General features: G+C 47.7%; 2 protein-coding genes across 3 annotated transcripts in view; both read right to left on the bottom strand.

The window, feature by feature from the left end:
• The window catches only part of CRACR2B (calcium release activated channel regulator 2B), a 46,111-nt gene extending 43,199 nt beyond the window's left edge, over positions 1-2,912 (bottom strand). Inside the window, exon 1 of one of the 2 annotated variants that reach the window (XM_005491600.4) lies at positions 2,704-2,912. The gene's annotated coding sequence lies outside the window, so the exon portion shown is untranslated. The remainder of the gene's footprint in view (positions 1-2,703) is intronic. The other variant, XM_074543272.1, reaches the window with a different exon arrangement.
• Positions 2,913-3,764: 852 nt separating this feature from the next.
• Positions 3,765-25,197, bottom strand: part of PNPLA2 (patatin like domain 2, triacylglycerol lipase) — a 29,026-nt gene continuing 7,593 nt past the window's right edge. Inside the window, exons 2-9 of the mRNA XM_005491601.4 lie at positions 17,133-17,365; positions 16,883-16,948; positions 12,666-12,875; positions 11,880-11,940; positions 11,009-11,176; positions 10,435-10,567; positions 9,922-10,044; positions 3,765-9,111 (exon numbers count right to left, since the gene is read on the bottom strand). Coding sequence (XP_005491658.2) covers positions 8,847-9,111; positions 9,922-10,044; positions 10,435-10,567; positions 11,009-11,176; positions 11,880-11,940; positions 12,666-12,875; positions 16,883-16,948; positions 17,133-17,365 — 1,259 coding nt within the window. The 3' untranslated portion in view covers positions 3,765-8,846. The remainder of the gene's footprint in view (positions 9,112-9,921; positions 10,045-10,434; positions 10,568-11,008; positions 11,177-11,879; positions 11,941-12,665; positions 12,876-16,882; positions 16,949-17,132; positions 17,366-25,197) is intronic.

Genomic DNA, 25,197 nt, shown 5'->3' with positions numbered 1-25,197 from the left:
AGCCTTCATTTGAAAGCCCACAGAACCACAACCCACTGCTACTTTGGATGTTGTTTTCTCCCAAAGCTCACAATATTTGTTATTCGGCTTGAGGCACCTAGGTCCTGCAGTCAGGTGAAATACTGAGTTTAAAGCATTCCTGGCAGCTTATACAGACACACAGAAATCTTCAAGACAATCAGAAATAAGCAGGAAAAAGCAAATTAAGAATGTGACTTTAAAAAACAAATTAAGTCATTTTATGGTTTGGTTTTTTTAATGTGTGGCTGGTGATATTCAAAGCTTAGGGTTGGCAAACCTTTCGATCATGTGGCTGGGGGGAGCACCTGGTGCTCCCAGCCACAGCAGGATCCCATGGGAATACTTAGTAGATCCACCCCAGTGCTCCTTGCACAGATGCAGGGGTCAGGTTTGCTTAGCAAAATGTGCATTAGGGCCAAGCAGAGGGAAATTCATCTCAACACCAGCCAAGAAATTAAAGGCCAGGGATACAGGATGAGGAAAGGAGAACATTGCTAGGAAAATATCAGAAGGGTCAGTCAGGACATCCAGAGCACCTCCCTTTCAAGCTGCTGGGCTGGGGATACCTCCAAGGAGACACAGTGACAAAGGACAGAAACTCTGGCTGATTGTTGCAATTCTGTGGTCTGGTAGGACAGCAAATGAATCCTGAGAGATTCAGATGTACAGATTAAACCAAGCATTTCCAGCCCAGACTTCACAGGGACAGCAAGCCAAGGCAGCTGGCAGGAAGGAGGGAGATGCTGCTCCACTCAGTGGAAGATGACACATTTGCTACAGCTGAAGCTTCTCCTCACTGTCCTTAAATCCAAGATGAGCTCCTGCAAACAGGAGAGGAGAGGAGGGAGGATTCAGTCTCCAGAGCAGCCTTATGAAATCAAAAAGATTTAGAGAGTGAGAAGCTGCATGACAGAAACCAAACCTAGTTTGCTGTCCATAGGGATCGATTTCCTTAAAGCTCTGACCATGAAGAGCACCGTGCACACAGCTGAGCCCATGTGACTCCTGTTGCTGTCAATTGTCCTCGTCCCATTAGCTCAATTTCTGAGGCTGCCTGGCAAAGTCATGAGGAACAGCAGTTCCCCAGCACTGTCTCTGTGCTGCTAAAGACAGCCCCACACTGAGCCCTCCTTTGCAGCACCACCTTCAGGTCAGACAGGAGGCTCTTGATTCATCAAATGCATCAAACTGGCTTGTGGGGGAGAAATTTTCCTATCTGATGGTGACAAAACGACCAAGCAGATTTTCCAGCTGGATAGTTGATACTCCCACTGTAGCTTGCCACAAGAAGGCAAGAGAAGAGTGATGCTCCAGGAAAGGAGAATATTTTTTGCCCAGCAAGGTAGCTTCAAAGACATTTTATACCATCTTATGAAAGAGTCTAAAATTTTATATCTCAGGCTTCACATCACTCTCTGTGGAGCAGGGTGTCCTGGCAAAGAGAGGCTTCTTCCACCCCAGCTCACTGCAGCTTTTCAGAACCTCTTCTGGACCACCTGAACTGAACAGTGAAAGGACAGACCAAACAGATGATCTGTTTGATCAAGAAAAGCATCTCCATAGCCCTCGGGAGATGTATATGTATAGATATATATTCATCTATAGCTTGTTAGATGATCCTCAGAAATAAATATAGCTCAAGCACATGAAAAATAAGATACAATTGCCCCTGAGCCTGCATAAGGCAAAGGTAGAAATTAAAGTATTTTGAGCCCCCTCTGATGCAGAACAATCATCAGAATAAGCAAGAACTCAGCAGGTCACAACTAAACAAGCAAGCTGTGTTTGGACTATCCTGCCTCCTCAGGACATTCCTGAACACAGCCATATCTCCCTGTGTCTGAGACTCTTTTCCCCTCAGCTGTTTTCAGGAAGTCCTACAGGAAGGACTTAAGTTCAACACACAAATTCACCCGAGTGCATCCCATGAGTGCAAGATATTAAAGAGAAAGACAGCGCAGTCTTAGGAGAGGGAAAGCTCTGGTACTTTTTTCCTTCCAGAGAAGGAGATGCAGCACCAACAGAGCTGCTGTAGGAACCTGCAGCATCTTTATATGGGGCAGTGTCATCTGCACCTGGACCATGGCAAGAAAAAATATTCCATGAACGAAGGACGTTGGAAAGAGGAAAAGAGAAAATAACAAGGTCTCCACTCAGGTTCAACAAGAAAGACCAGAGTTCCGTGACCGCATATCAAAGGCGCCTGCAAACTTCCCAGCGACAGAGGAGGAGAGAGGGCAAAAGCGGCAGCAGTTCCCCGTGCCGGACCCCACCGGGGCAGCGCTGCCCATCCCGCGGCACGGCCGCAGCTCCGCCTCAGGAGCGCTGCGTGCGGGAGAAGGCAGCGCTGCACAGGGACGGGGATGCTCCGCACTCGTCCGTCACCACCGAGGGACCTCGGACCGCTGGGGACGGACGGGGCAGGTGTGTGGCAGGAGCCAGGCGAGGAGCCCGCAGCGCGCAGGGCGCCCAGCCCTCCGCTGCCCTCTCCCCACAGCCCAGGGGAGGCCGGCGAGGCGCGGGTGAAGGCTCCGGCGGGCCCTTCGCCGGGGCAGCCGCTCCCAACGCCCCGGCTGCGGCTCCCGGCCGGGCACAGCCGGCAGCTGCCCCGGCGAGGGGACCGGCCGCGGAGCACCGCACCCCCGCCCCGCTGCCGCCTCGCACTCGCCTCACGGCGCTTACCTGGCCCGGCCCGGCCTGGCGGGAGCGAGCGGCACCTGCGGCCGGCCCGGCGGGAGCGGAGCCGCCGCTGGCGCCGGGGCGGCCCCGGCCGGAAATGAGCGGGGCCGCGGGCGGGCGGCCGGGCCGAACCCGGCGGGCGGGCGGCAGCGGGAGCCGGGCCGGGCCCTCGGGATGGGCGGCTCTGCCCCCGCCCCGAGCACCCCCGAGGGCCGGGAGAGCCCTCAGCGCACACCCAGCCCCGCTCGCGGCCACTCCCCCGGCGGAGCCGCCGGCACCGCCCGGGCCGGGCCGCTTTATGGAAGAGGGATCCATGTCACTTATTAACAGCACCGGGCTGGCGGGTTTGTTATTCTCCAGTCATTAGAGGTTAAGAAAGCTGTTTGCTTTGCCTGCTGCATCCTATAACGCTAATTCCAGCACTTGTCCCCGTCACATGACAGCACATAACAAAGTCTCTAGGAAAAGTTTCCGGCTGTCAAAAGCCGGCACAAAGTGGATCCCGAGCCCTGGAGCGTCCCCAGAGCCGCGCAGCGCCAAGGCCCAGCCCGTGTCAGGCTCCTGTCCTTGCTCCGTGCCCTGATCCCTGAGCTGGCTCCCAGGAAAGCCCCGGCCTTCCCACAACCCGAGGGCCCGTGGTTTCCATGCACTCCAGCCGGAGAGTAACCGGGGCAGGCCTCGGTATCTGTCCTAACAGCAGCCGCTACCATCTATTTCACCAGCGAGGAAACAGACGCTCTGGAAAGCCAGGTCAGTTTCCTCAAGAGGTGGTCCCGTAATGGAAAAGTTTCAGATTTGCGAATAAAGTTTTACTAACACTTTCCCAGGGGCCAAACACCTGCTATTCCCACAAGAAGGTGCTTAATCCCTCTTGGAAACCCGGGTCTGCCACAGATCTCCAATAAACAGAGGCTAATAGCACTTGAGCCACTTAGGCTTGGGTAAATCAGAACTGCACCAAAATGCACCTCTAGATCAATGGCCCCTTTATTTGTGTACTGGATAAATGTTGACCCCAAAAGGAACTTGAATGGGCTTGGGCCTAGCAAAACAAACCCACATCATACAGCACATCCAAAAAATATTTAATAAGCCTTAAAACAGCAAGAGAAGCAGCCTACCAGAGCCAGGTAAATATATTGAGAAAGTTTTTATTAGAAGATATAGTTCTGCCAAAATAAATAGTTACATTTTCTTCAGCAAAACATTAGAAAATAGAAACAGGAAGGGAAAAAAAAGCATCAACAATTTAATACTGAACTTTAAAGTGACTGTGAACACTACTTAGTGACATTGCCACATAAATACATAACCTGTTATGCTATTGCTGGTCTAGTTGCTGCTCTGACACCAGTCATTTCCACAGGACCTCCACATGTGTTATGTGCTTCAGGGTCTTCTCAAACTCAGTGGCAGCAGTGGAGTAGTCTCAGGACACACAAAGCTCAAAGAGCTGCTTTAGATGCTGTTTTCAAGAACAAGAGAAAACCCTAGAAGTGAGAGGTATTTATTTCAGTTACATTTCTAAGTCCTCTGTTTGGAACTGGAGTTTTGTGCTCCCTGTGGATGTGGATCCAAAGAGTGAGGTGGATGCAGTTGGGGGCTGTCCTAGTGGAGCTGCCTGCAGGTTGGAAAAGAAGCAATGTCCCACCAGCAGGCAAGGGGAAGGAGGGAGAGGAGAGGGGAGCGAGTCCTGCTGCACTCAGAAGGCAGACACCCGAGGGACAGGAGGCCAGAGCCCACTGTAAAGGCACAGCGTGTTTGGCACAAACAAACTGGCTGATGTGGCAGCCAGGTGAGGTGGTCCATTCTCTCACTGATTTAAGGAGAAGACAGAAACAAAGCTTGAGAAAACTGTTGGCAAGGCCCTCTGACTTTGGAGGGCCTGCCACCCACTACATCTGGCATATATTTAACAGAAATTTACTACAGTTTTATTCCCCTAAGGAATAAACATACAGTTTCAGGTATTTCTCCCACAGCCACTTTGGCAAAAGTGAGAGCTCTCTTCTCCAAGGAAGTAGTGAATTACTAGATCATTTTTATTAATTTTTAAATTAATAAAACCACTGGGGAATATACAAGTACTAGGGACACCCCAGTGCTGGCAGACAGCAGATTCTCTTTTATTCTCTGAGTGTTGCAGGTACACAGCCTTCCAAGGAGCCATGAGAAAACAATTCCTAGGTCCTATACATAGTGGTCAGTATTTTCTCCTATCCCTTGAAAATCAGCTTGCAACAGTATTAGCAGTAGGGCAGGCAGCAAACCAAACCAATTACACTACACACTAATTGTGGGTTACAGAGCATGCCATAGGCACAGGCTGTTGTACACAGAACAACTCTACAGTGTGGTGCAGGTTAGGGGCTGGTTAGGTGCACAACAAGGTCACCATCAGCCTTGTTAAAAGCAGCAATTAATAAGACAGGAAGGAGGAAAAATTAGTGGATTCCTGAATGCACAGACCCTTTATGCAAAACAGTGGAAGGGGCAAGGGTTGGGACTCCTGCAGGAATCCAGTGAATGCTGTAAGGATCATTGGACATGGACTACAAGATGAATTTTTGCCCAGGAACCTGACCTCCCACTCACCATACACTGGAGAGCCCTGCTGGGCTGCCCAGTCACACAATTTGGAGCAGAAAGGACTGACTGCCATAGATGACCTTGCTCCTATGGACCTGGCAAGTGAGGGTTAATCAGCAATGGCTGCCCAGAAGATAACTTTGTACACCATGAGGTACACACAGAACAAGGGGCTGAGCAGTTCCAGTGAGCTCTATTGTAATAAACCCCTCCATATCCAACCCAGAGCCTACCACAAGGTTTCCAGAGATTTCAAAGAGTGGGGTCTCATCTAGACAAGGCAGCACTGCATAACAAAAATCTATTCACAAGCTGACACAGCCCTTTTGCTACATTAGTGGGAAAGGTGATCTTCCCCAATTCCTTCATCCTTTGCAATCTGTGATGGATGAGCAGCAAGAATTTCAAGCAAATGGGTGAAACTTTTCAAAAGGAAAATGAGGCTACTGTCAGGTATTTTTAACATATCTGCAGTTCCTTTATCAGAGCTCAAATCTATAAAGCCAACAGCCTATCACACAATAGCCATTGTAACACTTGGGAAATAAAAAGAGGCAAAGAAAGGGTTAATACAGAGTGGTACTTTCCCAGTATCCTTCACACCCTGCAAATTAGCATAGGAAAACCAGGAATTTCCTTGTGAAGAGTTAGACCTTTATTTTTAAAGCCAGGCTTTGATTTGTGGTTATAGTTTGAAGTGTACAAAAGTTTCTCGTGGAGAAGTTAATATAATAAATTAAACTACAGATGAGGTGAAATACAAAACAAAACTCAGGCCTTTTACCAGGCACAGCTGTTGGTCTCCTCAAATGCATGAACCAAAATCCCCAAGCCTTCTGGATCAGAGCACTGGAAGACAGTGACATCAGCCTAGTCAGCACCAGACCAGTCAGTTCTGATGCAAAAGGCAAGGGATAAGGGTGCCAAGCTGCAACTTCTTAGCACTCTCTGTTGCCAGGAGTATTTTGTTTCATAGTTTAGTGGTTTACATAATCACTCAGTGGTTTTACCAGTCCAGGAAGAAGGGATAAAAAAATACTTGCATCATTTTCTCCACCCATATATTAACTCAAAAAAAAAAAAAAAAAAAAAAAAAAAAAAAAAAGGCAGAGTCAAAAGGGCAGCAGCTTCTAAATATGAGATTTTGCTTATGCACTTTTGCCTCTCTCAGATGTTTTGCTTCTGGACAAAATGCCTTAATTTCTTGCCACTAAATATCTCTGTGTTCTTGCCAATTGTCAAGAGATAGGTATTTAGCAATCTAAGTAGCTGTGCATGTGCCATTCCCCCTAAGAAGGTAGTCCAAAACAGTGGAAGAAAAGAAATCCCATACCAACCCACTAAATGAACACCTTTTCTCAGTTCCAATTTTCATCAAATTAATCTTGCTCCCTCTAAGTGACAGTAGCTTGTTGCTGGTTCACTTCCACTAGCATCTAGCATTTTTTCTGTGGGCTTTAAACAATCACAAGATCAACTTGTTTGGTAATTGAACATTCTATCCTGATTTCAGAACCCTCCAATTTCTTCCTCTTCCTGTAGTGACTTCCCTGTTCCCTAACTGACTTAATTATGCAAAGCTTAAGACTAAATCTGACTGCGTTAAGTGCAGGCCTGCTTTGTAAACTGCACAGGCCCTTGTGTTACATAGTTTCATCCAGCAAGGGCAGTGGGGTGATAACCAAGTCACAAGTTCACTCTTGCACTGCCTCCTGGGCAGAGGCCCGCTCCATTGCCTCTCAGCTTGGCACAGGCACTGCAGCAGAGCCCTGATGCTTATCCATCTCCACACAAGCACCAAACCCATGCCCAGTGCACAGCTGTGCTCGTAGGAAACAGCACCCACCCCGTCACCCACACTGCTCATGAAGACTCACTACTTTCTCCAGTGATTAGCACAACTTCTGGGTTTATTTTCCCTTTCTAAATCTAAGGTGCAAAATTACTATTAAAAATTACTATTCCATGTATAGGCTACATAATCAGTTTCTGATACCCTGTCCTGCTCCCCAGCAAAGACAGCATATGTTTGCTTTGGCCATTGCACACTGTTTGTGCCAGGAGAGGTAGAAGACGCCTCATGTAGCAAGACAAGCAGCAGAAAAAGATACCAGGAGCTGGGTTTGTCAGAGCCTAAGTCCATGCAATCCCCACAGGAAGCCATGTCTCACCCTGTGAAGAACACGGGGTTCATACCCCTCACACAAGCCATGACCACTGCGGAGAAGGCAGCGCCTCAAGGCAGAGTCCTGCTCTGCTACAGCTCTGGATTTTAAGGGGCAAGACCAAGAGGAGCCAGTTCCAAGGGCTCATGTGCATCAACAGTCTTCACTTCTCATGCTCCTGCTATTGCTAGCTGCAGAGCAGGATCTGAGCCACAACACTAGACAGGCAAGCTGGGATGCTGGTGTAGCTACAAGCCTAAATCCTTCTCACTCCAAAGCCTCACCAACCAAATTTTCTGAGCAAAAGAGATAGAAGCCTCCGTTTGGCAGGGGATCCATTCTGCATCACCCACTCAGAATTTACCTCAGCTGTACAGCCCCTTAAGGAGCAAAGCCCAACAAACCCCTGTCAGAGGCAGCCACCTCTCCAGCACTCACTGTGACATTTCACCACAAGACTCTCAAAAATAACATGCCCTGCACAATTCTCATCTTCCTACAACCACTTCATATTGCTTCAGCTGCTAAACTGATCCTGAGATAAGCAGGCTGAGCTTTTTTTCAGGGCAACCCCACACCAATTCCATTCTCAGAGTGAGGAACAGGACCTCAAATTCAACATGTTTCCCTGGAAAAAAAATCTATCAAAATTACTTCTTTAAATAAGCTCAATCATTTAACACTCAGAGTTCAAGTCACAGTAGCTCCCCGAGGACCCCAATCAAAAAAGGAGAGATGAGGACAGCATGAATCAGGGAAAACAGATAACTTTTCTACACTTCTGCAGTTCCAGTGTAGTCTGCTGCAGGACCAGCTCCGGCTTCTGGTGCGGATGCAATTAAGGGAGAGAGGAAAGGACATGGTTTCAGCAAAGAAGAAAGTCAGGAGGAGATTTGAAAGCCATGACAAAAATTGGTTTGGCAAGAGGCTACATCATCTTTTAGTAGCACAGAGAACTAAAGGTTGTCAGATGATTTAAGGAAAGGAATCAAAACACATGCTCTGAAAAACCAAGGGAGATAAAAGCTGTATGAACTTGAGAGCGTCATCTACATCCTGTTGTTTGGCGGTAAAAAGCCAGTGGCAATTCAAAGTGCACTATTTGGGAGAGCCCAGCTGGGTCAACATCAGCCTGGCCACAGGCAATGGCCAGGCTTCACCACAAGTTTAGAGCAAGGAATCAGCCTGTGTGTGGCTGTGAACACAAAGATCCCTTGCTTGGCCCAGTGGGCAACAAAAGTCTACAGTCAATTCCACCAGTGTCCATCCTGGGGAAATCCCCATGGCAACATATTCAGGAGCATGGGGCAGCCTGCTGCTGAGGGATGAGACTGGTCCCACCCTGTGTCCATTCTCCTTCCCACCCACTCTCATCCCCTCGCAGCAGCAGGCTCAGAAGAGTGGCAGGCACTCTTTTGCACAGCCTAGAGGTGGAAGCTTTAACTGAAACCCCTCCCGAGGGAAGAGGGAGGCTTGCATGTCCACGTTGATGCAGAGCAAGCCCAGCATGAGCTGCCGCTGGTACTCCTCCCACTTCATCATGACGTCAGAGACCGAGCGGTGGCTCCTCATCCACATAGGCAGCGCTTCACCACAAGGTGCTGGGGGAGAAATTGGCAGCTTCTGGGGCCCTCCGAGCTCGAGGTGGTAGTAAAGCCTGAAAGGCAAATACATCCAAAGACTCGGTACATGAGAAGACTTGAGCAGGTCATCAGACTAGAGCTCCACTACCACAGTCCTGTTTTGTGCTAAATTGACTACATGATTTTAGTGAGAAATCTCTGTGTGCCCATTTTTCCCTGCTCACATCTCTCAGTTATTCAGACCATGAACTCTTTTGGGTAAGAATCACACCTTCATACTTGGATCACATCACAGCTGGGACCGCTAACTGTTACTGAGAGAGTTTCCTATTCTCGTCCACACAACAGTCTTGCCACAGCCTCAAACCAGGGATTCAGTCCAGAAGCACAGGCACACACTCAGGCCCAAAGCACTTGGTCTCACTTGGAAACCCTCTGGTGTTCTCTGGGCACCATATTCCCTCCCCACAAAAACCAGGCTTGAGGTAGAAGAGGTCATTTGAACACAAATACTTCTTGGAGATCCTGGACCAGCAAATGCCACAAAGACAAGCACTTCTGTCTTCCAGAAGGAGCATGAAATAAGCTGGCATACTGTTTTAATCAGACTTACTTTAGGCCACATCCCACATAATAGGGAACAATTAGACTTTGTCCCCTATAATGCGATGAAGGAAAGGGACCATGTGCTGAGTCTATCCAACAGTTAAGGAAGCCAAGAAACCCTGGACCAGATTTGTATTTTCAGCCTAAGTGCTAAATCCTTCTGGTCAATTTGTGCCTTATTTGCTCTGCTTCAGTGGAATAGAGTCTCTAGAATTCAAAGGTGTAAGGGGAAATGAAGGGCTCCTCCTGAACAGTGCTCTGAAGAAAAGCAGACACACCTGGCTGAAAGATGGCTACCCAGTTTCTTCTTGGCTTTCTTCACAAGATAGCTGCAGATTTCTGTCATCTGCTCCCTCATCCATCTTATATCCTCAGGGATATCTGGGAGCCATTCCAGCAACCTGTAAAGAGACAGGAGACAACCATTAGCTGGGCCACACAAGGGAATATGATTAAAAGAGCACCAGTTCCAAAGTCTCTCTTAAGGCTCAAAAATTTATCACCATTTTCTGGGGCAAGTTCTAGCACACAGCAATCTTCCATCAAGCTAGAAGTAGTGGCTGTAACTAAATGACATTGAAAAAGTTTGGGGTTCTTGGTTTTTCCGGTTTTGTAAGGGTTTGTTTGGTTGGTTTTTTTAGTCTGGTAAATGTCAAGAGTTTCTTCCCCAGTAATACCAGCAGTGCAGAATTAGAGAGAATTCTGTTCTCTGGCCATTAAAACACTACAGCTGCATCAAATACCTGTCTGCACTGGGAAGAGCAGCACTGAGGGACCAGCCCAAGGCTCACCTGACAGTGAAGGAAACTGCAGACTCCAGAGGCAGCATGTAGGGGACCATCATGGCCGCGGCCACACGCACAGGCAGCATGTTGCTCAGGCCAGTCAAGAAACTTCTTCTTTCAGCACAAGCCTCCATGAGAGCTGAAGGCAGAAGAAAACATGGTTGAATATCCCCAGAGGGACACTCTTTTCTTGTCATACCTCAAAAGTTACTCAGCCTGAGGCAGGTACCTCCCACTTCTAAGGAAGTCTTGCTCAGGTTAGTAATTCCCTGAGCAGAGCTAAAACCAGCAGCTTTCACCTTTATCAGACTCTAAAGGAGTGAGCAGCAAGACCCTCTCCTCTCCTTACCATGCAGAATGCTGTCAAATGAATCAACCTCTCCCAGTCCAGCCTCCACAGTATGAGCCACAACTTTATCTGAGACCCCCCCCAATCCACCTAACCCTCAGCAGGTGTCTTTTCAATCCCTGGGCATGACCAACCCCAGCTATAAACAATAACCACATATCCCAGTAATCTGAGGCAGACCAGGCAGCACAGGAAGATTGATTATCTGTGATCTCTCCCTTTGAATCATACCTTGGTTCAGTCTGGAAGGCAAGTGTTCCAAGATATGCTCTTCAACAACAGCAAGGGCAGTGTTGTCCTCTGCTTGGTCCTCAGCTTCTGTTTCTTCCTCCTCCTTCTCTCCTGGAGGTGCTTCTATGGCAAGGAGAGGACGGGCAGGACTTGGACGATGAAGGAGACCTGAGAAGAGAAGATATTCTGTAAGGATGACACAAACCAGCTGCCCTGCCTGGCCTTTAGAGTGTCAGTCCTTGCTTCACCCTAGCTCCTCTCAGGCTGAGGTCATGCCCAGCCTCTTTAGCTTACATCTCTTGTAATGCTTATCACAAGGAGCTACAAATCTTGCCGGTTTCAGTTCATTCCCTCCTTCCCCATCAGTTCTCACATTTCCCCTTTAAGTTCCACAGGGTGCTGTTTTGCAGAGTTCTGTTGCTATAATCTGCCAGTCACCCATCTTGCAGGCAAGATTTCCCTCCGGCAGTGCAATCCGTTATCCGGGTCCGCATCACTGTCCACGGACACGAGGTGGCAGCAAGCGCACACCCAGCGCTGCCGCGGCTGGAGAGCAGCGCCCGAGTGTCCGGCACCGCTGAGGGCAGCGCCACACAGCCAGCTGCACACGGAGAGCAGCCGGGTGTCTGCAGGAGGTACAAATGGCACTGCTGCCCAGCAACTGTGATGGTAACTGCCAAGGTCACACTCCACCTCTCCTTCCTGAAGTGCTAGACTCATTAATGACAATTCCATACCCTAGTATCTGAGGCATAGTTCAGTTCTTCCTTTCCTCCTTTCACATGCACCATCAAGTACTCTCAAAGCCAAGGCACAAAGTGTGGCACAGAACAGGCAAGTCAGTGCACCCTAAAAATGGCCAGTGCCTTACCATTCCTCTTCAGGAAGTGCAGTGCATCTCGATAGCCCTGCTTGCACATATCCCGCAGCACCTGTGGGCAGAGGAAGCAAAGTTTCATGTGGAAACTGGCTGAGCAGACACCTACCACAATGCTGGCTTCAGAGGAATTCTCCTGACTCCTGAGCTATCCCAAGAACAAGTCCCATTCCTGCTAGCCTTGCTCAGGCTTCAAGCAGGAATGGGAGGTACAGCATCAATACACTGGCTATGGGAATCACAGGACAATTTCAATTGGAAGGGACACCTAGGATCCTCCTGAAGTGTGCGCACAGACTGCAGCTACCCATCTACAGCTGATGCTGTTGTGGGCAGCCTTCAGTCAGCCACTCTGACAAGCAGCCCAGCATACTTCCCTGCAGATGCCAGGAAGGGCCATTGTGTTTGCAGATAAAGCCAGCTAAGACTAGAGAAGAGGTGGGAAAAAACTTGCCCAAGTAATTTAGCACATGAATGCACATTTATAGTTTACAGTGAGCCTGATTTTCAGGCAATGATTACTCTCAAGAGAGCAACATGAGAACTTTCCAAGCAACTGCTACCACCTGAATTCCAGCTATTCTAGCAGAAAAAGAAGACAAACCCTTGTGCAGGTGCTCAAGGCTTAGCGAGTCACTGGGTTGATAATGTCAAGATTAAAGATAAAGCACAAGATACAAAACTAACAGTGTCTGGAATCTTCTCCTGCCAAAGTGCACACAGTTTAGCCAGTGCCCAAGATCTGTGGTCCCCAAGTCCAGGTGTGGCCAGGAAACTCACCTGTGGCTCTGGAGGAAACAGGGCCTTGGAGAGGCGGTAGAGGTTGTGAAGGTTGAACTGGATGCTTGTATTGGTGACTCTCAGCTCATGCATATTTGTGGAACTGTCCCGTGGGCAGATATCGCTCTCTCCCGAGAAAGGAGACACTGTGATTGTGTTCTTCAGCTCATATTGGGGCAAATTGTCAGAAATCCCTCCATCAACATATCTCTGAAATCAAGACAAATGCAGGAATCTTCATTCTCACAACTGATCAAGCAGCTATTTTACTCCTTTTCCTGTTTGTGCCAACAACTTGGGAAAGAATGGAGTACACCCCCCAGCACTGGAGGAGTAAAAACCAGTGATAGCACAGCTGTGTTGTTTATAACAACTCCTTTTGCTATGTGCTTTGTCTTGGTTGAGTGTGCTGCTCACAAATGTTTAATAACAAAGGCACATTCACTTGTGTGACTGCTGACTTACAACTCCTATGTGGTCTGACTGCTGTCCAATTAAATAATAATACACACCAACAACTACCTGCAGTGCAAATTAGCATTGATCTAAGCTGTCACACTGTGACATTGTGCCATTTTTCACTTGTGTTCAAAATGAATAAGCTCAGACACAAGTCCCCACTAGCAGAAGGTTTGTTACCTGTGAGTAAAACCACCTGATTTGTTGCTAGTGGGCTTATCAAGCAACAATCCCAGCACATGCATACACATTGGGAATCCACTTGCTGTGATGTGATAACACAGCACAAGGGACTTGGGTTTTGCTCTTAACAGGCACTCTCTTATCAGAGAATGTTCTGTACTTCTGTACCATAAACACATTTGTGTTACCCTTGCAGGAAGGGCAACCCCAGTAGTATGTTCTTAAAACATTCCTTGGCTACTGTAATTGCATAAGGAGCTGAGCAAGATGATCCCTATCACAGGTTTTGGCAGAGTAAGCAACATGCAAAAGGTAACAGGAGAAGGATGTTGCTCAAGCCAAAAGAGAAGGAAGCTGGGGGTCTTTGCAGAGCAACAACTCCAGCTCTTGTGAACCTCAGTTACAGAAGAGTTCTGCTGGTTTCATACCAGGGCTGATCCTGCAGTTTGCTGCCTGGATCTGTTTCCTTCCTACCCAAACACAAATCATGATACAGGCAGGGGCTATGCAGCCCCACTAGTAGCAGCTGTAAACATCTTTCAGCTTTTCAGCTCTCTGCTGGGTGAGAAGCTGAGCCAGTAGAGGCTAAACTCAGGCAGAGCACAGAAATGCTAACTGAAGGAGGAGGTGCTCCATTCTGCAGCCTGCTTCTTCTTGTTTCACAGGCAGACTGACCACCAACATTGCTCTTCTGCTGCACAATGCCTAGGAAAACATTGGATGTGTTGCCTGGAGGGTGCTCTGTACTTTGTTCTCTCTTGCTCTGGATGGCAGACAAGACAAGCAGAGAGACCTCAATCAGCTTCTCTGGGCCTGGAGAACAGTTCACAGGCTCATGGACTGAAAGCAAGTAAATTCAGCTATAGCAAGCCAGCTGCCATTGGTGCAATAAGGTCAGCGTGGACTACACATTCCCTTCTTGGGAGGCAAACTAAACCTCAGGGCTACCTTTGCAAAGAGCCTACAGCTTCATGGGAGACAGCTTGTGATTACAGTGGTAGGTACAGCAGCCCAAACTCAGAGCACAGGACATTTTATCCTCATGGCAGCCCTTGCTCACCAAACACTGTGTCAAGACAGGCACTTAGAGACTCCTATACCACCTGAATTTGGACAGTGAAGAAAGTGGAAGGACAGGACAGATTAAATTCAAGGGTAGAGTACATCCTCCCAAAAACACTAACACAGCTTGCTCACAAGATGTTTTCTGACAACAGAGATGCCAAAAATGAACAGAACTCTCTCCCCCTTCTCAAGTGGGCATCAGTTCCCTAAGCCTAAAGCAACCACAGCAAACTGCCATTGTCATCCCCTTCCCAAAGCTGCTCCACTGAGAGCCAGACTAGGCACAGCTAGAGCTGGAGACGTCTGCCTGACTCCCTTTGCAAGGACGAGATTCCAACATGCTGAGTGGGACCAGAACAGAGCAAAGCAGGCAGCATGCACTTTTGTTTCAAGAAAAAGGAGGTAAGCTTTAGTGCTGGACACTAGTTTTGCAGTAAGGATGCAGAAGACCCGTTTCCCTGAGGGTGGCAGCATGATTGCACAGATGCCATTAAAAAAAAGGCTCAACTACAACAGAGCTGACAGGCAAACCCTTTTGACTCCATGGAATTCCAGGAGTACACCTGCACACTCCACTCTCTGATCCACTGCTTCCAAGCAAGGCTGATTAACATTCCTCAGAAAAGTTCAGCTGCCACTTTAGATTGGCCTGAACCTCCAGCAGCCCAAGTGTAACCACTCTCCAGCCTCCTGCAAGGCCCAGAACAGCCCAAAGCCACAGGCTGGAGCCACCAGCTGCCTGCAGGCACACCCAGCAGCAGCTTTAGAGGATGGCTCATAGACTGGGGTGCCCACTTCCATTCCCATATCACATCATCCCATGCACAGGGCCCCTCACTCACATGATTTGACAATCAGCTTTGTGACCCCTGCCAGGGATTCATCTCACCCACATGCTGCACACAACTCACAACTACTGTGTGTGCTGGCAGGTCAGTTACTGACTTTTCCATTTCTCAATATTTAAGTTATTGGGGTTTTTTTAATGCCCCTGCCCATCTCTATCATCCACTCCATGAGACTATCAGATCTCAGAGAAGTGAACACTGGAAAAAAATTAGGAGGAAGGCAAAATATGGATTTTGCACCTTGCACACAGTAACATTGCCTTGAAAAAACATTGCCTTGTGCCAGGCCAGTCAGTTTATTCTGTGACAAACACAGTCACCACAGGCATGCTAAGAATCATGCAGTTCTGTTTCAAAACCATTTCCCAAGTTCATACCCAACTCAATTTAGCCTCTCACCTCATCCGCAATCCCCCTTCAGAGCCATGCTTTTCTGGGGAAGAGGTAGGAATTAAATTTCCTCATTTTATATTTCCTCCCCACCTTTTCCCATGAGAAGTTATCCCTCAGTGTGCCAGGGCAGCTGCACATTCCAGAAACCCTGATGTTGTACACAGTTTTGGAATGGTGAGATTTTTTCCTGATGCACCCTGACCTTAACTGGCCCCCAAAGAGGTGCAAGGCAAGAGCCACTGCTATGGTCCTACCAGCTGAAGGAAAAAGTCCTGGCAGCAGCTGCTGAGCAAATACCAAACCATTACTGATTCTGTCACTTCTCTGAAGGGCTGGATAACAGTGGACATCTCCTCCAGGTCATTTCCCTGACCAACATGCTTGCACAAGACAAAACCAGCCAAGCTGTGTATTATGCAGGAGCAAAACTGACCTCACTTTTAGGACACAGGTAGCAATCAGAGCAGATCTGATGTTGTGCTCTGACAGACAGAGGCATTTTGGTCAGATCACTTATGGTAAATCAGGGCACATATTTTATAACAGTTCTCCCTCTCTCTTTTGGCTGTGTAGTTTGCAAAATCCCTGCCCTTTAATGTGTTCATTAACCTGTGTAGACAAGGGAAGCCAAGTTCAACCAGGACACCCTTAAAGCATGACTGCAATATCCAGAAATGCTGCAGCTCTGCACAGCTTTCATGTATTTTCATTTCTAATATGCAAACACATGATAGAGGGAGTGATTGCTCTTGGGCAGCCTTGGACACAATTCTAACAGAGCTCTGGCATGCAGCAGAGCAGTATTGTCAGAGAAAGGACAGGAAGAATTCCATGGAAAAGAGGGCCAGCATTCACCCCACTAGTTAAAGCCCTGCAGAAAGTGTCAGGCACATGGGAGAGGGACTACACTCATGACTTCTATCCTGGGCCAAACTTCTTTCCACATGCAGACAGCTGGAGCCTCAGTGATGCAAAGTGTTGTACCATGCAGCCATGACAACACTCTGTTGAGCCAGCCAGCCCTTCCCCAGACTGTATATGTTACTATATGTTAAATCCACTGGTCTTCAGGACACTTATAGTCAACTGCATGCAGCAGTGGAAAGAAGGCCTATCCACTGCTGGATAGGCAGCTGGATAGGCTGGAAGTTGTTTATTTGGGAATTTCTTGTGTCTCCTCAGATAAATGCTGCCAGCAGGCAATAACATAGTCAAAACCTACTCATTAGTATGTAATTTAATGAAGGACCATCTTAGAATCTTACTCACCACTCCACGCAAGGTTGGAGGTATCAGCCCACAGTAGACAGGGATAAAGGTGCTGCAGATACAGGCCTGAGGGAGAAAGAGATCCAGAATCTAAGAATCAGATCAAAGCCTACTGAAACTATTACTTCTCAGAACACCATGCTGGCATGTGCTGACAATTATACTCCAGTACTAAGGACATTTGGAGACCAAGACAAAACAAAACTGCACACAGCTCCTGCCCAGCCCACTGCAGTAAGAGTCCACTCACCTGGATCAGCTCCTCCTTGGAATTGAAGTCTGACAGGATCACGTTTTCCCCATCAGAGACCCGTGTCAGGGAAATACCCAAACGTCCTGCTGCAACCTCGTGCCCATTGTCTGGCACCATCTTGGACACGGACATCCGAATGGTTTTCACCATGTTGAAAGAGGGGTGCAGCGGGCCCAGGAACCTCTTCCGGGCTTCTTTTGATGCCCGAATAATGCTGGCACCGGCCTCACCTGCAACGAGACAAATGCACTGTGAAATGCTACCAAAAGCACTCTTCTTTGCAAAACTAGGCACAGGGAAGCCTCATTCCCAGCCTTCCCCAGAGGTTTCTCCCCATTGGTTAATACATAAATCAAGAGGTTCTTTACAGGGGATGTTAGAGAAGTCATGGAAGTCTGTTGTCTTGGGCTTCACACACCCCCGTCAAAAAGAACCACTCTCCTCTTACTTATGTTTTATGAAGTCAAGAAAGATCATGTGCATCTGACTAAGGCTTCACACTGTTTTTTAGATCCTGTTGCACTGGCCAATTCAGGGCTGGAGAAAACAGACTAACAAAGAAAACAAGGCTGATACTTCAACAGTTCTGAGGGTATGGATAAATCCACTTCAAAACATACTCCAATAAAACTTTTCTAGTAAGCATCTTTTTCCTGACAGGCAAACTAATCATCAGCCAGTAAGCAGAAGTGCCAGAACAGGAAAGCTGCTGCTTTCCAGTTAAGTGATCTCAACTGCTGTGAGTGTCAGCCACATCTCAAGTGAGCAAGAGGAACTAATGCTCCATTAGGGAATCAGAGACTTAGTCCCTGCTGCAGAGCCTCTGGCGTCCCATCCCTTCCATATCCAATTCCACAGCACTAAACTAGGCCCTGATAGCAAGCAGGACTTGGGAAGGAATGCTTGCTTTACCCTTTCACACAGTGACCCAGCTGGTTTTGAGGAGACATCCCAGCTGCACGAAAGGGAAGGTATCTGCTAAGCCCATTATCCCATTCACTCAGAGTTCCATCTGGCAAGCACATCAGAGCTCTCCAATAAGAAAAAAGGGATAGAAGGAAGCAAAAATACAAAACTACAGCATCCAGCATTTTCCACTGACTGACTGATGCCTCCACACACATCCAGCCATGATGAGATCCAATAGTTCCTCTAAGTACTAGCTAATCACTGCATTCCAAGGGGTGTCAGGAACATACAAGTGAGAAGAATATGGAGGAAGAGAATTAGAGAAACCAGGACAAAAGAAGCATGCTTTTACAAATGAAGACTCCTCTCCAATCAAACTGAAGGTCATTTCCTGGAAGAGGAGGAAAGACAACCAGTTTAAGCTATCTGCAAGTCCCCTCATTTCACTCCCCCACTCAGTTTCTCAATTGCAAAAACAAGGCAGCAAAATGAAAGAACTCAAGTTAGACCCAGGTTAATAAATACAATGGAGATAAGAGCAACAACCCTCAATGCTATGTTGACACATCCCAATCTTTTGCAATACACGTGTGCCAGCAACATGTTTTCCATCAATGCAGCCTGGGAACGTGATTCTGGCCTTAGGAAACCCACCAACACCAGTAGCTCAAGCACGCAGAGATCTGGACCCTTGAACATGACCAGAGATTCTGAGGTCAGGATTTCAGGCACTGTGAGGTAGCAACTTAGCAGAAAAGCCAAAGTTCCCCCTCTGAAGCAATTTTTAGCCCTGTAATCCCAGTCTTCTGTCCTAGAGCAATGTTTAGCAGTCTAATTCTGATCTTATTTACTCAATTAGCAGTAAGCCATTGAGCCCAGCCTGTTTCAGATAGTAGCCACATGGTTCAGCATCCTTCCTAACATGGAAGAAGTCAGCCCCACAGAAATACATTTAATAATCACTGAGACATTAGCACTCAAAATGCACCCTAAGACACCTTCATGTCTGTCAAGGGGAGGAAAAACACCAAAAGAACCTGCAATCAAGCAAAAATTGAAGGGATCCCAGCCCAGCACCTTACTGACACCACCCCATAAATGAAAATCCTCTGCACTGAGTGCCTTGCGGGGAATTGTTGGCTTGGTTGCAACACCCATTGTGGGGGGTGAGTGTTGAGCATGCAGCTGAGGAGAGACCCCTGTGTGGAAAAGCTGTACTGGGGAGAGCGTGGATTATCCAGGAGATGGTGCTTGCTTAGCGAATGATGCTTTCAGGCTTGGCACCTCAGTGTGCAGAAAGATGTGACAGCAATACTAAAAACAACTGCAACTAAATGGAGGCATGACTGAACAAAAAACGTGAGCTGGAAGGGGTATGGGTTTTTAAACAAAAACAGGAGAGCAAAGTCCTGACTATGCCAGGAAACAGCATTTGAGGGGAGCCCCTAGTTGTAGCTGCCTGCTCTATCACTGTTTCATACCCAGGAGGGCAAAGTGAGATTATTGCTAATTAGCAAGTTCATTCTTTGAATACTTTCTGGATTTTTTTTTTTTGTTTTGAGTTCCTTTTATACATGTGTGCATACATGCATACCCACAGGAGCTCTGAGGCACTTCTGTTTACAGACATGTGTGATTCTGTTGGACTTGCTGAATCACTTGCACCAAAGCTGGATGTGGAATTGCTCTGTGGGAAGGCATGGGCACAGGGTGACCTGCAGTAGCACCAGCTTTCCGGGAAATAAGGCCAGCTGAGGGGTCAGCCAAAGAAGCCAGGTTTACGTAGCAAGATCCATGACAGATGACAAGTCCTCTTGGAAATATATTTGGGAGGAGAGAAAAGAAGTGACAGTGTTTTAATCCTGTTACTACTAGAAGTGCTATTCCAGGAAAACCAGCTCAAGTTCTGTTTGCAGTCCATCAGAGGGAGCAGCTGAATTAGAGGCAGTCAAGAGAGACAACCCCTACAGGGGTCAGCCAACAGCTCTCAATTATTTCTAGGACTAGTCCAGTGCCAGATGCAGCCCTTAGGAAAGATTCTCATTGTTTTTAATGGATCTAGTGATTCAGGACACAGAGTCATGTGAAAAAGCTGAATTAAATTTGTATTTCCTTATTGAGGTACATACCACGGGGCAGAGGCAATCCCTAGCAGTTAACAGTGTTTGCTGTGAAAACATTTCATTCTTCTCACACCAACCAATTAATTAAACACCCTTCCCTATATTACTAAGCCAATATTCCCCAAAAGTGTTGCATTAATATATGTGGAATATTTCCTCTTTACCCCACCCCCAGCAGTGCCCCACTGGGTGTTGTTATACATAAACCCAAGTACTGCAGGGCTATTGCCCTTATCTGAATTTCAGCTGTGATGACGCAAAGGAGCATCACTCAGTTATATCCTGAAACACCCTAACATGTCCCTTGCCAGAAAAGACAGGCCAGCTGTCCCCACTCTGCTGATTGTCATCTGCAGTGGCTACAAGGGGCAAGGTAGTGGCACCCATGGGAAAAGCCTGAAGGCAGCTGCTAGCTCACACTTCATTTTTAAGCTGTATCAATCCAGCCTCACATTATTGACATAGGGTTAGACTGCTCCCTTTAACAACTGACTTTCATCTCTATCAGTCATGCTCAACTCCAAAATAAGCCAGTAACTAAGTCTGTACTGCCTGGCAGCCCCTAAACTCTAACCTGAAAAGCATTCAAGCAGCACATGCTATTTATAACTGTAAACAAACAGCCCAGCAGAGCAGCCTGCTGTTACTCTGCCTCTAGGACAGCAGAGCTGAAGATGGATCACCTAAAACTGTTGTTAGCCAGGCAGCTGGGGAGACCCTTAACTGCTGCCAAGAGCTCTGGGCTGAAACAGAAAGGCATCTCCAAAGCTGTGCAGTGCATGAGGACCACCACAAAGCCTAAACACCGCTCCACAGGAGGGGTGACAAGTGGAGAAGAAGGGTCTCTTCAGACCCACATCAGCAGCAGCAGGGCTTTGGCACCAGGGGCACCATGATGGTCTCCTGCTGAGCCACATGTTAGATCACATTGGTATCTATTTGCCAGCCAGTAAAATCACAGATGACCCATGAAGTATTTCAAATGGAAAAAAGTGCCCAAGACACAGACAAAAATAGGAGCAGAGCAAGCTAAATGCGGGGAAGGGCATTCTGAATATTCAATCCTGCAGCTCACCCATGACACTGCAGGTCTCTCTGGGAGGGCTCTCTGTCAGCACAAAGACCACCTGTGCCAGGGACATTCCCATTCCTGCCTAGTGCAACAGTAAATAGGATACAAGCCCAAAGGACAAGTTCTCCACCAGGGATGGAGAGCAAAGGACAGTGCAGAGAGCTGGTGGATGTAGGGGCAGTGCTCTGTCCCTGCTGGCAGGAGGCACAGAGAGGTCACACCCCAGACTGCAGATGCCATAACGTGCCTGGACTAGTGGGGCAGGCAGGAACTGCAGATCCTCACTAAACCTGCTTCTCATTCAACACCAACAAATGGACTCCTTCCTACACATCAGCAACACTCCCCCCTCCTCATTCCCATTACCCAGCTAAGGCTCCAACTGGCCCAACACACCAACAGCTTCGAAAGGAAGACAAGTAGCAGAAGGAAGCACAGGTACTTTTGCTATTCCCCCAGGCCCTGGACAGCCCCATCCTTTGTTCAGTTTGGAATCACCTGACCAAGCCATTTTGACTGTAAGACTTTCAGGACAGGAGTCCTGCCAGCCCTGTGTACTATAATCAGGGACCTCATTCCAGAACTCCTTCAGTTCTGCTCAGCTCTCTGTTCCAGGGATGTTTGTGTGATACTCAGCACGGATGTCCCTTTCAAGAGTCCCCAGCTAAAATCTTCACACTTTGCTTTCAATGCAGGTGGTTGCTGAACACTGCTGGAATTGTCATTATCCCACTGCTAGATCCCAGTCTGGATGTAAATTTAGGAATAGGATGAGTCAGAAGGAATTTATTAGCATGATCTTCCCCAACATTATCTCGGTTGCCCGTCTCTTGCTGTTTCAGCTGTTCTGTGTCACATATGTGCAAGAGCTAAAAGTCAGTATCTGACAATGAGCAGAGGTTTCAGGAGAGCTGTTCCATGTTCTTCCAGGGCACATCCTTAAGCTGCTCCAGCTGAGCATGCACAGCTCCTGCACGTGCTCCTTTTCTAAGTACCAAGAGTAAGCAATGCACATGCTTTCCTGCCTGGCCTCTCCCAGGAGATGACACAGTCCTAATTACAACACACTCCTGTCACCAGCCCAAAAGAAACCTACAAAGCTATAAACAGAATTTTTCAAACTGACATCTAGAAAATAATTAACAGAGAACATTATTGGATGTTTCCTCATGGGTAGCTCAGTTCATCATGAAGTGCCTGTTTGCTCATCCCAAGGAGCAGTGCACAGCAATGTGCCAGTGACCCAAGGACAACCCCAATTCTTGTGGGCAGTGACCTCCATTTGTGAAAGATCCCACTGCTTGGGTAGACTTCTGTTCCACTTTCCACACTCATGCTGAAGCAACTTGATTTCCACTTATTGTCCCAAGAGAGCAAAAACCAGCCAACATTTCAGCCAAGCTAAACAAAGGCCAGCTTGTCCTGAATGGGAACCTGACCCAAGATGTTCTCTGATGATCCATCAGAGAGGCTGAAAAGATGTCAGAGGGGGCCCCCAGAGACAAATCCATGCCAGCAGGATATAAAGAGCAATGTTTTACAACCTGCCCTTATTAGACATGTTCAGGTGATAGGTGTACCCCATTGCTGATGACAGCTCTAACTTCCATCTGAAATCCTGGACAGACACCTAAAAACACTGACTGTGGAAAGAATATCCCTCACTGGCCAGAAGTTGTACAACTGCCACTATTTGACACAAATGAAAAACACACATTTTCAAACATTGGAGGCTGAGGGATGGCAGCTAGCAGTGAAGTCTTCAAAAGCATCAACCCTTTTCTCATCTGTGCACATCCTCCTGTAAGCCAGTTCGATTGAGAAACACCATGTACCAGAACAAGCTGTTCCTCTGGGACTTCCCTAATTTTTGTTGTTCTGATGTATATTTTTTATTTAATTTAAGGTCTTCACTCAATCCTCCTCTCCAACTATTTTGCTATCAGGTAAGAAACAGTTCAGGTCACTTGGCTCCAGATAAGACATACAGGAAGGAAACTTATTTTTGCTTTTAGTGATACCTAGGAGGTAAACACAACTGCCCTCACAACCACACCCATTCAGTTTACAGACAGTCCTACTACTTGACCAGCTGCTCCCTGTGGCAAGATCAGGGGCTCTGCGCAGGGATTTAACCTCAGAGTTCAACAAACAAACAGTTTTGTAAAGCAGAGTTCTTGGAAAGCCTGGCCACCAGGGGTACATAATGGTGTTTCTCCCCCTTAGCTCGGGAATGAGAGGCATTGATACCTACTGGAGCAACTGCTAGGGATCCCGGTTAGACTGCAGTCAGCAGCACCCATTCTGACCTTACAGGTAGGACAAGTGCAAACCAAGAGAAAGAGAACAGCTTTTCAAGTAAGGCCAGCTCTTGCAGCCAGAGGCAGATGCTAAAACAAGGGCTCAGCCCACAATACTTCTGGTTCAGATTCTTCACACTCAGCATTGCTTAGACCAGACACAAACTGTTTAGCCGAAGACACACTGTACAGCAGGAAGGCTACATAAATTCAGGTCAATTGCAACTGCTTCAGAACCAGAAGCCTCCTTCTTAACATGTTTGTCCCAAGATGTTTGCTTTTCTATTTCAGCTTGGGGAGGAAGTTGTCAGTTATGCTGCTTGTTTAAATAAAGCCAAACCAAAAGGAGGCATTTTTCCCATTTGATCCAAAAGATATGGTTAGTGTGCTCTAGATACTAGTTAATAGATGAACCAGAGCTATTGCCACATGCTAGATATGAGGAACATAAGATGAAGATCTGCTTTTAAGTTGCCAGGGCTTTTACCTCTTGCACAGAGCAGCTCACAAGGCAGAGCAGTGACTGCCACATGCCCACCCACCAGCTGGTACCTGCAGGGCAGGACCCTCCTGCAAGCCCGAGTGCAGATGCACCACTCATAGCTCACCTCAAGGCTCACTGCTCTGCTTTGCACAGAAGCAACCAGGGAGAGCAGGCATAAGAACTCACAGGCTGGACGAGGTCTCTAGCTAAATTTCTGCACTGGACTTGATGAAGCGTTGGCACACCAAAGCCTCGCCAGAACTGCTGTTGTGCAAGCTGAGACTCGCTGTGTTTCTGCGGTCAGGACGGGAGCGCTCATTTTTGCAACACAAACCCAAAAACAGGGCAGCTGCTGCTGTGAAACAATTGATAGGAAGGGCAGGAGGCAGCTCAGAGCAGGCAGCCAGCCAGGATCCCTCTGTCACAACCACAGCAGTAACACCCACTAGTCTGATCTTCCCCTACTGTGATATCCTAATATGAGGCTCAATGCTGCATTTCTGTTCACTGCATTAGAGAAATTAAATGACATTACAGTGCATGAAAAGGAAAAGCTGCTCAGGACCCCAGGTAAGCTGAACTGAAAGCCATGTTCCACCTTCATCCCTGCCAATGCTCTAGTGCAATTCAGACAGCATGGGATGACAAGAAAAGGGGATTCACAGAGTAGACAAGGTGCAGCTCAGATCCTTGCTGCTCACTTTGGACCAAGTAATACTGAGTTCAAAGCAATATTTTCAAAAACAAATACTCATCCAGAGAAAGCTAGTGGAGGGGAGAAAGAGACCAAAACTCATGTCGTAATGAGAAATTACCTTTCTTCTCTGGTCTGCCCAGAGGCAGAAGTGGTGGCTTTTGGTAGCTATCAGCCTAAGCCGTGCAGAAAGCTTTCCTGTGTGCTTTCAGGTGGCAACTGTTTCATATTTAGGGATTATACCAGAGACATGGCTGGCTTTGTCACACAGCAGCCAATCTTCCTCCCTGTCCTTTCCACTGTACACTTGTGTGAGTGCTAAAACCCCAACACAGATGAGAGGAACAGCCCTGACACCCTGCACATGCTCTCAGCCTGCATCATGCCCAGCTCTCACACTCACAGGGTTCACCAAGCCCCTCCCTGTGCCCCTGGGAGGGCACTGCCTGCTGGGCCTGCTTTGCCCTCCCTTCTCAGACA

This window comes from Zonotrichia albicollis, chromosome 6, assembly GCF_047830755.1.
Source record: "Zonotrichia albicollis isolate bZonAlb1 chromosome 6, bZonAlb1.hap1, whole genome shotgun sequence".
Lineage (NCBI taxonomy): Eukaryota > Metazoa > Chordata > Aves > Passeriformes > Passerellidae > Zonotrichia > Zonotrichia albicollis.
This window is presented reverse-complemented; position numbering and strand designations above follow the sequence as displayed.